Raw genomic sequence first — 15,818 nt, 5'->3', positions numbered from 1 at the left:
CCATCTGTTGGTGTTGGATTAAAAGCACAAATATCAGGAATATCACATCAAAAGAATCATTTAATTTGAAGACAATGTCACTTTTGAAATCTAGATACATGAGAAATTTCTTTGATATATTTACAATGACCTCTTCTCTGATATACTTCTTAATATCATACCATAGAAGAGGTATCATCACCAGAAAATATCAAAATGTCCAAAATGTAAACCATGGAAAATTTAAAACCTTTTTGAAATAAATCATGACCCGAACTCCTACTTGAACCTGGACCTCGTTTATCTTGGACCATCACACTTGTTCTCTCAGAAGTGGTGTCTCACTGCTTGAAGGGCTTGGGTCATATATTTTCCCTAAACAACTTCTCTTCATTGGGTTGCTGCTCTGAGGGTTCTGCGACTCTTTACACTGGGCTAGGAAATTCTTCCAGGCCTTACTCTGGTCCCCGAAGTTGCTGTGAGGCTTCTTGTAGCGGGATTTCTGCTAAATAATGTTAGACCCTTCCAATCGAGGGGGATTTCTGCTCAGGCATCATGCATCAGGCATCATGCTAGAGCATGCTAGACTGATTTGGCCTGTCTGTGAATGTCTCATCTCTCTCATCATGTTGTCAACACGGTGGAGCAGCCAGAATTGATTCGGCCTGGCTGTGACTGCCTCATCTCTCTCACCATGTGGACAACTTGGCAGAGCAGCCAGGACTGATTCGGCCTGGCTGTGACTGTCTCATCTCTCTCACCATATTAACAACTGGGCAATGCAGCGAAGACTGATGCAGCCTGGCTGTGACTGTCTCATCACGCTCATCATGTTGTAAACACGGTGGAGCAGCCAGGATTGATTGCTGGCTGTGACTGCCTCATCTCTCTCGCCATGTAGACAACTTGGCAGAGCAGCCAGGATTGATTCGGCCTGGCTGTGACTGTCTCATCTCTCTCACCATATTAACAACTGGGCAGTGCAGCGAAGACTGATGCAGCCTGGCTGTGTAGGTCTCGTCACGCTCATCATGTTGTAAACACGGTGGAGCAGCCAGGATTGATTGCTGGCTGTGACTGCCTCATCTCTCTCGCCATGTAGACAACTTGGCAGAGCAGCCAGGATTGATTCGGCCTGGCTGTGACTTCCTCACCTTTCTCATCATGTTGTGAACACGGTGGAGCAGCCAGGACTGATTCGCCTGGCTGTGAATTCCTCATCTCTCTCACCATGTTGACAACTTGGCAGAGCAGCCAAGACTGATTTATTGGCCTGGCTGTGACTGTCTCATCTTTCTCACCACAATCATTGTCATCTCTCTCACCATGATTATTGTCAACACGGTGGAGCAGCCAGAACTGATTCGGCCTGGCTGTGACTGCCTCATCTCTCTCACCATGTTGACACTAACTTGGCAGAGCAGCCAATACTGATTTGGCCTGGCTGTGACTTCCTCATCTCTCTCATCATGTTGTCAACACGGTGGAGCAGCCAGGACTGATTCGGCCTGGCTGTGACTTCCTCGTCTCTCTCACCATGTTGTCAGCACGATGGAGGAGCCAGGACTGTCAAACAGTTGTGTGAGCTCACTAGAGCTTGCACTTACATAATAGTGTAAAACTTAAATTTATATAATATATACATGTATATGTGTATATAAAACCGTCATCGGATGCGCATCCGATATGCCACGAGATCCTTTACCGTCAATTCCCTTACCGTCTTCGGATGCGCATCCGATTTGCCACGAGATCCCGCCTTCACCGTCAATTCCCTTACCGTCTTCGGATGCGCATCCGATATGCCACGAGATCCTTTACCGTCAATTTCTTTACCGTCATCGGATGCGCATCTGATATGCCACGAGATCCTTCACCGTCAATTCCCTTACCGTCTTCGGATCCGATATGCCACGACATCCTTCACCGTCAATTCCCTTACCGTCTTCGGATGCGCATCCGATATGCCACGAGATCCTTTACCGTCATCGGATGCGCATCCGATATGCCACGAGATCCTTTACCGTCAATTTCTTTACCGTCATCGGATGCGCATCCGATATGCCACGAGATCCTTCACCGTCAATTCCTATACCGTCATTGGATGCCACGAGCTTTTTTGTTACCTCACCGTCAATTCCTATACCGTCATGGATGCCACGAGCTTTGTTCGCGTTGTAAAGGTTTCGGGGATACGACTAATGCATGCGAGCACCGTCGGCGGAACCCCAAACCGCCCTCTCGATCTATCCGTAAGAACAAATCACTCTCGTGACCGTCACATTTACGGACTCCGGACCTCCAGACTTTAGAGACCGAGCTTTTCTTTACCTTACAATTACTGTATACTCGGCGCCTCACTTATATGTGTTGTTTTTTTCACATACATTGTTCTCGTGGTTTACGGAAAAGTAGGCCTAAAATGTTATAGTGTCTAAAAACAATATTCAGTTAATGGAATTACACTTTTTTCCATTACTGCTTGCTTGATATTGCCCTTACAACTTTTTCATGAATCAATTTTGAGCATTATGTTTACAACGTAGTTATTATAGCACGAAATATGAGTCTAAAATGCCAAATACTTGCAACTATTATGTTAATCACTGAAATCTTAGTGTACTAATTGCTCGCTATAAGCTAGGTTATTGCGCCCCTAAACCAACGTACTGACAACGCTACCTCCCCGGAACTCAAACTTTAACGTGAGTTAATTGTAATCTTACTCTCTATATACCAAAGTGATTTACTTAGGAATACAGTTGCACTTCACTGAAAACTAATGATGTGTTGATGAGTTCAATGAATCCTTCGATTCCTTTGGTTTTCTTGGCGAACTGACGTCCGACAATCAATGACCCGTTGACGTGTACCTGCAATACGCCATTGCCGTAGTGTGTAAACAGATCTATTTTTGGACGAAACTCAGCCCCTCTCAAACTTTGGCCCATTTCGCCAATGATGACACTGCTTCTAGACTGTACCACAGCACTTTAAGCTGTAGCAGCGCCAAGCAAGAGTCAAGACAAATGTCCGCTGCCAGCCGAGCGAGCGATGCTGGATCAACCCCCTCGCCCGTCCCCCATCATGATCATCGGATCAGAGGCCTGGCTGAGCCCTGTGATTTAGCCAAATTCAATATGATTCTTTTCTACTGTGATGTTAAGGCCCTTGTGTCATGCAGCGTATTCGGTAGCACCGGTACACACTTATGTTAAACCGCGACATCCGCTGTGCAATTCAAATTGCATGTGACGCCAACAGAATTGTGACGACTTGTTTCTCCAATCTTTTAGTGAACAGTGACCAGCCCACCAGGTAGAATGTCCACCATCACCCAAGGAATTGATCACATTCCTGATTCTCTCGGCTTTTTGGTCCTCAATGAACCGTGCTGTACATAATGTTAGTTTCTGGCAGATTTGTGAAGCCTGCGAGAGCATAATAAACATGATTATCCTCGGAATGATGCCAGAGTCAGGTTTTTATGTTGGTAAAAGCTGTGCTGAGTTGGATTTGACAATAACGGATTTTGTAAAATATGGTCTGTTTGATTACTGTAATCAGCAGTGTATGACCGGTCATACGTTAAAATGTATGTGCTGATTCTACAACATTGTTGGTTGATCACTTCTCTTTTTCAGTCTGGTGGAGAACTGGTGAATGACAAGTAAAGGCAGATATTTTTATGAACCTGATACAGAAAGCTGCTAAAGTAAAGATGTCCGCTGACAACAGGCATACCGATGCATCGTCGTTGTGCGTATATCCATCCTTCACCGCCAATAACTCCCCCCTGATCGGCCATCAGAAGGGCTGTTACTTTATCGATAGTCTCCCTGCATTCCCTTCCTTTCCCACGCATCCTCTGTCACGACAACACTAACATTACACTCACTCGTGGTTGTCGCACTCATAATTGAAGACCAGGTGTTCAATGAGTAACGGTTCCAGGGATGCTGACCTGACCCAAATGCTCAGTGCATGTTGTATAGAAGAAGGGTTACCTGATCCTGAGGTTGGCACTATTAATTCAGGCCATCATTCGATTTAGTTCACCGGAAACAGTTAAACTAAAAATAACTCTTAGATTTAGGTTGAACTAAACAAATTTTAAGTTTAGCTTATCATGATATTTGGATATTGTGACTGCATCGGAAGGCCATACCTGACAACCACATATAATGCTATTATGTAGAACCAGTGATTTCAAGTAGTTCTCTCTTCTTCTCAGATCTACATTTGTGGAAGGCTTCCATGATTTGGATGCTGTGAAAAAGACTGAATACAAGAACTTGGGAAGAACTGGTCTTTGCATTTCTAGTCTCAGTTATGGTAAGTATTGTGTCAATTCTGGATTGGCTAAATTATAGCTGTACCCGAAGGTCCAGTGTTGTCACTCGGATAATTTCTTGATCTCTTTTACAGGGGCTTCTGCTTTGGGTAGTGTTTTCAGAGACACTGATGATGAAGAGTCACTAAAAGTGGTTGAGGCTGCTCTGAAATATGGGGTCAATTATATTGACACTGCCCCTTGGTATGGACATGGCAAGTCTGAGCAGGTTCTCGGCAAGGTAGGATATCCAGGTGTATTTTGGTGAGGAATGTCTCTCCCCGGGTCTCAAGATTTCCAATGAAAATAACGAACGCTGAAAAATAAACTAGTCACATTTCAGAAGATGTATCCGTTTGTCAATTTCATTGTGGATCAAGATTTCTATTTGTATGGAGAAATGAAGACTTCCAACATCTTTTCAATCATTCTAGGGGTGGTTTCGTGTGACATGGATCAGACATGTCGGATTACATTATGTAGTATAATCTAAAATTGACGTTGTGTAGCTGTCGGTCGTGTGTTGGACCTTACAAGTGTGTGCTGGGCAAATATTTTCGTATGATAGCCACCCTCCAGTTATACATTGTACCAGTGAACCTTGGTCAGCAATGGATGGCCAGCTGTTCCTATAAATCTATTCTGGCCAACTGCAGTGCTTCTGCTCCTTTCTTGTCACAAATTTCAGGCTTTGAAGAATATTCCCCGGAATGCGTACTACATCGCCACTAAGGTTGGAAGATACAAACCCAACATTGAAGAGATGTTTGACTTCAGTGCAGAGCGAGTATTGAGAAGTGTTGATGAAAGTCTTGCCAATCTTGGCTTGCCGTATGTGGATATCATACAGGTATTTATCCCTCAATTGAACTTCGAATGCATGGGCTCATTATAATGACATCATTGAGGATTACAAGCAGAAGCAGTGCTGTCAAATTTAACTTTAAGGCCTATTCAGTTAGTTCAAAAATTAGGTCAAAACCAGGGAACTTCTGTTCGGTTCTAAGGGTACGGGTAGTTACTAATACCAGTCTTCAGCTTAAGTCCCTGAGACGGCTCTGCTGGCTACTCTTTAGAAGGTGAAGCAGATTCATGACTTTGAAGAGTTTCTTAGGTGAATGAATGGATAACTTATTCAAAGTGGAATAAAAGTTGCTGTTTTCTCGACTCGGATTTTTCGTACACTTTTTGACTTTTAGGTTCATGACATGGAGTTTGCACCATCTCTTGATATTATCATCAATGAGACATTGCCAGCACTGCAGAAAATCAAGGAGAGTGGTAAGGCTAGGTTTATTGGGATAACGGGATATCCCCTTCAAAACTTCAGGTGAGTGGAGCCATCTTGCATGAGTATTGTATTGATCGTATTGTATTATTCACCGGACACTCATGACATATTTTAACCAGGCCTGCTCCTTGTCTTTCAGGGCAGTCTTCACACTGGTGAATCGGCACCACATTTCGTTTTTTGAGGTCGTCTTCTTCTTTGCCTTTCCTGTAATGTCATCCCTTTTACTGAGGTCAACTCACTAAGCCACAGAAAATATAAAAAAATTGCATTAAAATCACTCTCGGATGGCTCAAAGCAAATCCTAGCTTGTAAAAAGGAATAGCCTGAGTAAGTGGTGTTGATTTTTCAGGGTGGTCCTAGAGCGCAGTAAAGTTCCCATTGATACCATACTGACCTACTGCCGAGGCTCCATCAATGATGTATCCTTGCAAGATTACATTCCCTATTTCAAGGTAAGGACTGTACAGTCCATGAAACAGTCTCACTGAGTTATTCTATTGACAATATTGGAAGAAAGCAATGTTTGTAATGAGTCGCCCTGGTCTTGATTATGAAGAGTTTTTCTGTTTGATGATTTCATCTAACAATTTGTAAATTCAGTTGCTATTCTGTGCTCACAAAGTAGAAAGGTTCAAAGCTAGTAGAATGTTATATACATATACTCAGTTCTTGCAGGTGACAATTGTATTATTGACCAAAACCCGTACCAGTGTAGCACTATGTCGTTATGTCCTTATACCAGAGATAAAATAATATGAATCTGCCATCATCTGAGGCCAACAGAATACCCTTGTAGCACTTGTTATAATTCTCACTAACTTCCTCTTTGAGAGCAAGGATGTAGGTATCATCAATGCCTCGCCCATATCAATGGGCTTGTTGACTTCACGAGGACCCCCGTCGTGGCATCCAGCCACTCCCGAGATCAAGGAAGCGGCGGCTAGGGCTGCTAAACATTGCCAGGTGAGTCCAACTGGGAAAACTTCTCCTTGGAGTTCACTAGACAGTCACTCTTGATACATGTTAAGAAATTCATGCAGTCCATATGCCTTTCTTAATGGTTGCCAATCGGGAATACCTCCCTAGGATGTGCACGAAGAAAGTTTCCTACTGAAAAGTCTGTTTTGTGGTAAAAATTGTGTTTCCATTGTTTTAGGAAGTTGGTGTAGATATTTCCAGCCTTGCCCTGAAGTATTGCGTCTCCAACCCTGATGTCCATACTACCTTATTCAGCTCTGCAAGGTATGTGTAGGTCGAAACACAGAAATAACACTTCAGCTATTGAAGCCATCATGAAGAACAAAAAAACCCTCAATTTGGAGACTTCTGTCTTATACTGAAGTGAAGAGAACTCTGTTTATGAACTTGCCTAAATGGCATTGGTGATGAGTTGAAACTAAAGAACGTTGTAGAGAAATTTGTCCTACTAAACTCCATCTGGCTGGCCTCCATCTGGGGTACAGCATTATTCCACCTTTAACTTCAGACTTAACATATAAGATGTAAATCGAATGATAGACCAGAATGACAAGACTTATTCTGTGAGAACATGTACATGTATCTCAATTGTTTTGCTCTCTCTGTTTCACGTTCAGCCTGAAAAACGTGGAAAGCAACATCAAAACAAGTTGGAATCCAATGACAGATTTGGAGAAGTCCACACTTGATGAAATCATGGAAAGGTAATTCCTTTAGATTAAAAGGTCTCATATGAGAGTGGTTATGGGACTGCTGATATCAAAATTGAAAAAGCAAAAGGCAAAAAATGGTGATGATTAGATGTACAGTTTATTTTGGCTCGATATCTCCCAACATGGTCCCATAACCAACTTATATAAGACCTAAAGACCTCAAATTTAATAGCATTAATTCAAGGTCTTTATTATCTATGCATGGAGTTAAAGCGTCAAGCAAAATTAGCTACTTTATAGTGTGATCTCCTGACAGATGGCTCCTATGTATGGGTATTGTGATGGAGACGATTACCTAAACACATGGTCAGTTATCTGTACTTTATCTGCAGTTTCAGACCGGCCTTTTACCCATGCCTGGTTACTACTACCAAGTACCAAAATTCATTGCCTTTTCCATCCATTACAAGCCGGAATCATACTGCGTAAGATAGTCCTCCACTGCTAGAATCCACAGAAATCACACTGCGTAACATAGTCCTCCACTGCTAGAATCCACAGAAATCACACTGCGTAACTTAGTCCTCCAATGCTAGAATCCACAGCAATCATACTGCGTAAGATAGTCCTCCACTGCTAGAATTCACAGAAATCATACTGCGTAAGATAGTCCTCCACTGCTAGAATCCACAGAAATCATACTGCGTAAGATAGTCCTCCACTGCTGGAATCCACAGAAATCATACTGCGTAAGATAGTCCTCCACTGCTAGAATCCACAGAAATCATACTGCGTAAGATAGTCCTCCACTGCTAGAATCCACAGCAATCATACTGCGTAAGATAGTCCTCCACTGCTAGAATCCACAGAAATCATACTGCGTAAGATAGTCCTCCACTGCTAGAATCCACAGAAATCATACTGCGTAAGATAGTCCTCCACTGCTAGAATCCACAGAAATCACACTGCGTAAGATAGTCCTCCACTGCTAGAATCCACAGAAATCATACTGCGTAACAGTCCTCCACTGCTAGAATCCACAGAAATCCAAAAATACTGCCTGAGCATAAACTATAGTAGCACATTTCCAGTGCGAGTATTCATACATTTCCATGTACATGTACATGTATATCTAAGATATGCATGACACTCCAGCTGCAAAAGTGTACATTCAAGCAATACAAAATTTGAAATGTAAATCAAACCAGAAGTTTTTTGCTAAAATTTTTTTCTTGCGCCAGGTTTTTCAACCCGTTGACAACGAAACATTGGGAAGGCCGTGAGTTGGAGACATATAGGAATGCATTAAGGGCACATAAAGATGGTGGACAAGTTTCCACAGTTACCTTAGGATGAGGACATTGAAGCATTACTGATAACGCTTTGAACTGTTGTTATTCGTCAAAAGTTGAGAGCTACAGATGACAGAAAGGCTGGCAGTTAACCTAGGATAAGGTGGTTTTGAACTGTTATCGCATGTTAGCAAATTGAGCTGTTATCGCATGTTAACAAATTGAACTGTTATCGCATGTTAACAAATTGAACTGTTATCGCATGTTAACAAATTGAACTGTTATCGCATGTTAGCAAATTGAGCTGTCATCGCATGTTAGCAAATTGAACTGTTATCGCATGTTAACAAATTGAGCTGTCATCGCATGTTAGCAAATTGAACTGTCATCGCATGTGTGACCCGCTCTACCAAAACTAGGCGCTTGTCGCATCTGAACTTGACAGATTGATACGGACTTGTTGTTCATTTCCCTATTGTAGACCTTTTGTGAAATGTGACCAAATCAGTTTGTAATAGATTTCACAAAAGGTCTACAATAGGGAAATGAACAACAAGTCCGTATCAACCTGTCAAGTTCAGATGCGACAAGCGCCTAGTTTTGGTAGAGCGAGTCACATGTTAGCAAATTGAGCTGGCATCGCATGTTAGCAATGGTATAATTGGTGCTTGAGAAATACCAGTCACAATGTTCTTGATTTTAAAGAACTTTTCTTGATTTCTTGATTTTAGTGAAAGTTTATCATACTCAGGATCAATCAAATAAAAATGAAAAAAATATCACCTCCTTGTTTGTTTTCTTCTTCTTCTTAGCGTTGGGCAATGACATTACCACCCTGCATCGCTCCTTGTCCTACCTGTGACCAATAGGTCTTAGCGTTGGGCAATGACATTACCACCCTGCATCGCTCCTTGTCCTACCTGTGACCAATAGGTCTTAGCGTTGGGCAATGACATTACCACCCTGCATCGCTCCTTGTCCTACCTGTGACCAATAGGTCTTAGCGTTGGGCAATGACATTACCACCCTGCATCGCTCCTTGTCCTACCTGTGACCAATAGGTCTTAGCGTTGGGCAATGACATTACCACCCTGCATCGCTCCTTGTCCTACCTGTGACCAATAGGTCTTAGCGTTGGGCAATGACATTACCACCCTGCATCGCTCCTTGTCCTACCTGTGACCAATAGGTCTTAGCGTTGGGCAATGACATTACCACCCTGCATCGCTCCTTGTCCTACCTGTGACCAATAGGTCTTAGCGTTGGGCAATGACATTACCACCCTGCATCGCTCCTTGTCCTACCTGTGACCAATAGGTCTTAGCGTTGGGCAATGACATAACCACCCTGCATCGCTCCTTGTCCTACCTGTGACCAATAGGTCTTAGCGTTGGGCAATGACATTACCACCCTGCATCGCTCCTTGTCCTACCTGTGACCAATAGGTCTTAGCGTTGGGCAATGACATTACCACCCTGCATCGCTCCTTGTCCTACCTGTGACCAGTAGGTCTTAGCGTTGGGCAATGACATTACCACCCTGCATCGCTCCTTGTCCTACCTGTGACCAATAGGTCTTAGCGTTGGGCAATGACATTACCACCCTGCATCGCTCCTTGTCCTACCTGTGACCAGTAGGTCTTAGCGTTGGGCAATGACATTACCACCCTGCATCGCTCCTTGTCCTACCTGTGACCAATAGGTCTTAGCGTTGGGCAATGACATTACCACCCTGCATCGCTCCTTGTCCTACCTGTGACCAATAGGTCTTAGCGTTGGGCAATGACATTACCACCCTGCATCGCTCCTTGTCCTACCTGTGACCAATAGGTCTTAGCGTGGGGCAATGACATAACCACCCTGCATCGCTCCTTGTCCTACCTGTGACCAATAGGTCTTAGCGTTGGGCAATGACATTACCACCCTGCATCGCTCCTTGTCCTACCTGTGACCAATAGGTCTTAGCGTTGGGCAATGACATTACCACCCTGCATCGCTCCTTGTCCTACCTGTGACCAATAGGTCTTAGCGTGGGGCAATGACATTACCACCCTGCATCGCTCCTTGTCCTACCTGTGACCAATAGGTCTTAGCGTTGGGCAATGACATTACCACCCTGCATCGCTCCTTGTCCTACCTGTGACCAATAGGTCTTAGCGTTGGGCAATGACATTACCACCCTGCATCGCTCCTTGTCCTACCTGTGACCAATAGGTCTTAGCGTTGGGCAATGACATTACCACCCTGCATCGCTCCTTGTCCTACCTGTGACCAATAGGTCTTAGCGTTGGGCAATGACATAACCACCCTGCATCGCTCCTTGTCCTACCTGTGACCAATAGGTCTTAGCGTTGGGCAATGACATTACCACCCTGCATCGCTCCTTGTCCTACATGTGACCATATAAATAGGTTGTTGGCATCTCGAAATGTAGCACTGATTTTCACAGGGGCCTGAAAGTATGTGATGATGTCAAAGTTGACATTGTCCTGCAATGCAATCCTAGTGACAGTTGGTGCCACAGTGTGGCGGCTGTAGTTTTCCTTGGACCCTTTAGGGCTGTTGCTCTCCGGCCTTAGTCCTATACAGTTTGGCTTGGTGTCCATAGACGGATCCTCCTTGTAACAATAATCTGTAATCGACATCGAAGTGGGAGCCCGTTTCTCCTGTTTTGAAGCTCTCAGTATGACCCCTTACCTGACGTGTTCATCTGCAATTTGATATGAAACTATTCATTCAACAGCTGTTCATGTTGGGGTCCCAGATTTGATTGATGGGAGTCCATGGCCAGCATGGAATTTGGTGAAAAGAACAACCAACAACCAAATCTACTTGTAATTATATTAAATTTTAATAAGCAGAATGAGAACCTATTATATACACAGCTCTAAATCAAAGCATACATTTCATGTACAAGCTAAATACACATGGCTCTGTAATGTGAAATAGTTGACCTTTTCATTACCCTGTTGGGCGGCACTAGAGAGTAAAACATTTCAAGGCTTTTCAACTCGGCCCTTTTCACCAAGATACTGGTGCTTCCCCCATCCCGTCAGCTCAAGATGAGCTCACCTGAAGTGACTACTCTGATGGCTCAGCTCACAATACATCAGAACAATTCATATTTGTACAAGTTATACCTACATCTTGTACTAAATCAACACAACCCAGTCCCCTAACATGTGATCACCTGAAGATGACCGATTTAACCCCTAGCACTGCCCCCTTTAACCAAATCAAAACATGTTGAAGCGTACCCCGGTACTTGCTTCCTACCCATCATAAATGACAGATAAAATCACCTAACCCCTGGACGTCATTCTAAAAATAAAGGCCACCAACCGATGGCAAAATCAGTTGCCTCTTAAAGTTGAGGTCAGTCATTTACTTGGACACCTGGTCTGTAACATCCACAACCATTAGGGTCCGGGGCACTTTGCCTGTCAACCCTTTGTCTAAGAACTCAAGTTGAAGGATCAGGAACCATAAAGGTGTTGATCTTCACTACAAAAATCTGCTTACCTGGTTCTGAAGACCGTTCTTTCTTTGTAACGCTATCTTTCCTTATTGCTCAATCCTAGTGTGTCTCTCCTAGTCCTATCATTAATACTAGGACTGCATTCGTTTTATCTAAGGCACACATCAATTGTCCATCCATTCTGAGAGTTCCATCGCTTCACATGGTTGTATGCATTGGGTGAAGCCACTGTAAACAGGTGGACTTCCCTGTCTCGCCTTGCTGGGGAGAATCACCCGGACTGTTTCAAGGACATAATTCCTATCTTGTTTCACAACCTTTGTGTGTACTGACTGTTCCATATTGTAAGATGGTGGTGTACACAATATCTACCTGCTTTCAAGCAGATTGTGGTCTGGGTTCGTATTGCTTGGGGACAGCCCTTTGATGTCACATCCAGCCTTGTCTTAAAGACATAATTGTGTCACAACCTCTAAAGACCCAAATTTCAAACACAACGTTATACTTTTAAAGCATTTACTACCAAATGGAGAACAACTGTGCTGAGAAGATGAGGAATATCAACCCCAGAGTCTGACTAGAACTGATGATGTATAATGAGTGCGGAGCACCACTATTCCCATACATAGAGTCTTCAGTTAATTCAGACTTTACAATATTTTTGTCAATTTTATCTGTAGGTTTTGTTACAAGTTCATAAGCTGCCTCTTTTGAAGAAGTTGTGGTTTGGATTGGGTTAAATGTTGGTAAAACTAATGCTGGTATGTTGCAAATCTTTTGTATGTCTATGATAGGTGGACAGTATCCTTTGTCTAGGGAGTGGTCGCAGGTGCAATCCGTGTCTATACGAAGAAGTGAGTTGACGAGTCCGGCACAGAATTGGTCGTCATCGAGAGCACATGACGTAACGTTTAAAGCTTTAATGTCGCAGTAGAGATCAATACGTCGATTGCTGCAAATGAAAAGGAAAGAACTAGTGAATAACAGAATGGTTTCGTCACTAATAACGTGGTTGACCTTGGGCTCAGACATCTATCATCAAATCATCAAAGAATGTTTTAAAAGTGTAAATTATCTCTTTGACGGTGCAAGGTTAATAAAGGAGTGATCTGCCCTTGGAATAAAACGATTAATTCCCAGAGCATTACTGTCTCCCGGGGCTATTGTTTGCATATCTGATTGGTCCCCGAAGGGCAAGAATCCTGAAATATTGATGGACGAATGATGAGACTTGTGAACTTTAATCATCATCCCTGAGCTGTAAATCAAAATGTGGTTTTAATGGCTCGTTTAGTTGAAACGAGCCATTAATTTGTATCTTAAGAGACATTAATTGTCATCAGTAGGGTCCAGATTCACTTTCGATGCTGTGAAAGATCTCCTAGTTTATGGCAATGCTGCAGTGAAAACGACACAGACGCGGACACTGCACAGTAGTTTCACTGGTAGCTGAGTGACTCGGCATACAGGATCTGATCTCTACTGCTCGTAGAGGCACATTATTTGGTTTTGGGGATGTTGTTAGGGTTAGTTACCTGCATCTAGTTGCCCTTTGGTCGTTAAAGAGAAGCACCTCCCTGGCCACCATATCGAGTTGAGCATACAGAATCTGTTCTCTGGTACAGGCATATTTAATTTGCTTGTAGTCTGCTTGTGACGTGCAGTTCCTTTGTACCAAAGACCAAACTGAAAGGAAGAAGTAATTTATTAGAAAGTACAGTAAAACCCTGGTAACACGACCACTCATGGGACTGAGGTGACGCTCTTTTCTCAAAACTATCGTCTCCACCTGGATGTCCTTTCCATCCACAAGACGGGTCACTTACATTTTCCGAGACAACAACAGCTCGGCAGTGGCAGAAGGTCGTAGTTCCTTGCTAGAGATTGTGTGATAGTGACAAGCTTACCATCATTGTTTTGGCACATGTAAACCATAGTTCTCTGCAGTCCATCTATGTTGAGATAGTGCGTCCACTGCGCCAGGTGTTTTGTCGGACAGGTTGATATTTTGTTTCGTAGGCAGGAGAAGGATGACGGAATGCGACTGAAAGGTTGAGATTACATTGATGAGAATAACAATATGCCTTAACCTGGTGGTACGTGAAAACGCAAACCACAAAAGTTAAGACGTGAATTGAGAGGCAAGTCAGAATATCCAGTTAGTAGCTTGCCAGTGAAGGTGGACTGAGGCGAACTACAGATTTTGAAACCTAACTGCTCATAAGGACAGTTTCCTTCTCCATTGAAGGGAAGCTCAGAATGGGTGCCAGTAAACTGGATAAGTTGGGTTGATTTTGAAATTCTAGGCATTAAACTTGAAGGAAAGAAGGGCCGAATTTAAGAAATATCTAATGATCGGATATATAGCAATCACTATTTTTCGTGTTGGCCCCGACTGTTGAGGAGGAAAATGTTGTGAACTCACCGGCAGTATTTTGGAATTTCATCTAAAGGTGTCTTGGACGCACCGCCAAATACTTTTCCGTTTATTAAATCATCTTTTTGCATATGTATATCACCTAAACATTGGCTTATATCTTTCTCTGATGGACATTCGTCGAGAGTGCCTGTGATGCGGACTGTGACTGGAATGAGAGAAAAATTCGGCTGTCAATTTTACTTGTCTTCGAGTTGACTTCAATGTCTTTGTTTGCGCGTTCTTCTCCAAGGTTTTGTTGAATCTGGGCTACGTCACTTGTTGTCTTGGGCAAGCCGTTTAACTTCAATTTCCCTCTCCCCTTTGAATGAGATGTGAAAGCGGGATTCAATAGTCATTCCAAGTGCATATGTGAAGGCAAGCGAATGACTTCATACTGGGGAGGAACATGATGAGCTTGTGGTATGTAGAGCTTCTCCATGTGATAAGGCAACCCCCCCTCACCGCCCCAAATTAATGTCCAAATGAAGGAGCACCACCACAGCACCACAAGAACAAATGCCGGAACTAACGAAAGAAGAATAGCAATGATTTTTTTTCATAACGACATATTTCAGAAAGAAATGCATCAAAATCAGCCCCACGGGACAGTTTTGTCACAATTTACGCCAAATCTACAAAAGGATAATGGGGAACCATCGCTTTAGTGCCTTGTTAAAGAAATTCCTATGATTCACAAACATCATTTTTTGCGATATCCTTTCCATTTCAAAGGGAAAGCCATCCTGATGAAGCCATTGAGATATCACACGAAGGTGTAGATGATTAGACATCTGGGACCTGTAAGGTTTCACCCTGATTCTTCACTCGACGAAGGTGAATCAGTCACAGTGGATCTCTCAACAAAAGGATATGGAGAAATCTCAGTGAAACTGAAGTCTTTGTGATGTCATTGTTGTTCGTGCGCCTTTGGGAAATCTTAATGGGCCCTTGCTGGCGAGGAGAAGAAGTCAAACAAATCTCGCAGTAATGTGTGGGCGTATCCTCGTTTCGAAGTGTGGAATACCACATTTGTGAAGCCACCACGAAATGGCATCTAGCATTCCAGGAACAGTTACACTAAGTAATGACCGTGTAGAAGTACCACATTCAGTCATTCCCTCATGTTTTCACATGATAAACCACCTTAAACGGTCATTTAGAAAACTACTACCTTTTTCACTTAGGGCGCATGAGTTGCTGCCTCATAATCCAACCAATTCACAATGGTCATGTCTTTACGACCTGCCTAAGGGTACATGTACATTTCTCAACTTGATCATTCCTTGTGATCGAGGTCTACTCCACGATGGTATCGACTCTTATTCACTAGCCATCCAGGGATCGTTCAAGGTCGTCGACGTAAAAGCTCGGAAATGTTTGGTATTCACACCAT

General features: G+C 43.2%; 2 protein-coding genes across 5 annotated transcripts in view; one reads left to right on the top strand and one right to left on the bottom strand.

The window, feature by feature from the left end:
- Positions 1-2,505: 2,505 nt before the first annotated feature.
- LOC135500574 (uncharacterized) lies at positions 2,506-8,614 on the top strand. Of its 2 annotated transcripts, XM_064792114.1 has the most exons (12): positions 2,506-2,684; positions 3,624-3,738; positions 4,214-4,314; positions 4,408-4,553; positions 5,001-5,162; positions 5,512-5,642; positions 5,956-6,058; positions 6,438-6,569; positions 6,763-6,848; positions 7,202-7,288; positions 7,630-7,722; positions 8,479-8,606. In XM_064792114.1, exons 2-12 carry the CDS (start codon positions 3,668-3,670, stop codon positions 8,591-8,593), a joined length of 1,227 nt encoding a protein of 408 aa, XP_064648184.1. In that variant the 5' UTR covers positions 2,506-2,684; positions 3,624-3,667; the 3' UTR covers positions 8,594-8,606. The 2 variants fall into 2 exon arrangements, with proteins under 2 accessions (XP_064648184.1, XP_064648185.1); XM_064792115.1 differs by lacking the exon at positions 7,630-7,722 and having other exon boundaries at positions 2,507-2,684; positions 8,479-8,614.
- A 3,891-nt stretch (positions 8,615-12,505) lies between these two features.
- The window catches only part of LOC135500315 (uncharacterized), a 29,714-nt gene continuing 26,401 nt past the window's right edge, over positions 12,506-15,818 (bottom strand). For all 3 annotated transcript variants that reach the window (XM_064791703.1, XM_064791704.1, XM_064791705.1), the window contains exons 3-6: positions 14,432-14,591; positions 13,914-14,050; positions 13,542-13,692; positions 12,506-12,958 (exon numbers count right to left, since the gene is read on the bottom strand). In XM_064791703.1, coding sequence (XP_064647773.1) covers positions 12,526-12,958; positions 13,542-13,692; positions 13,914-14,050; positions 14,432-14,591 — 881 coding nt within the window. In that variant the 3' untranslated portion in view covers positions 12,506-12,525. The remainder of the gene's footprint in view (positions 12,959-13,541; positions 13,693-13,913; positions 14,051-14,431; positions 14,592-15,818) is intronic.

The sequence above is a fragment of the Lineus longissimus genome, chromosome 16, assembly GCF_910592395.1.
Source record: "Lineus longissimus chromosome 16, tnLinLong1.2, whole genome shotgun sequence".
In the NCBI taxonomy this organism is placed as follows: Eukaryota; Metazoa; Nemertea; class Pilidiophora; order Heteronemertea; family Lineidae; genus Lineus; species Lineus longissimus.
Note: the sequence above shows the minus strand (reverse complement) of the source record. Positions and strands in the feature narration are given on the sequence as shown.

What these genes read in the sequence shown, in the direction of transcription:
- LOC135500574 (XM_064792114.1), top strand. Translation starts at nt 3,668, where the DNA reads ATGAACCTGATACAGAAAGCTGCTAAAGTAAAGATGTCCGCTGACAAC. An exon ending in CATACCGATGCATCGTCGTT is followed by an intron (nt 3,739 to 4,213) that starts GTGCGTATATCC and finishes TCTTCTTCTCAG; the next exon opens with ATCTACATTTGTGGAAGGCT. An exon ending in ACAAGCCGGAATCATACTGC is followed by an intron (nt 7,723 to 8,478) that starts GTAAGATAGTCC and finishes TTCTTGCGCCAG; the next exon opens with GTTTTTCAACCCGTTGACAA.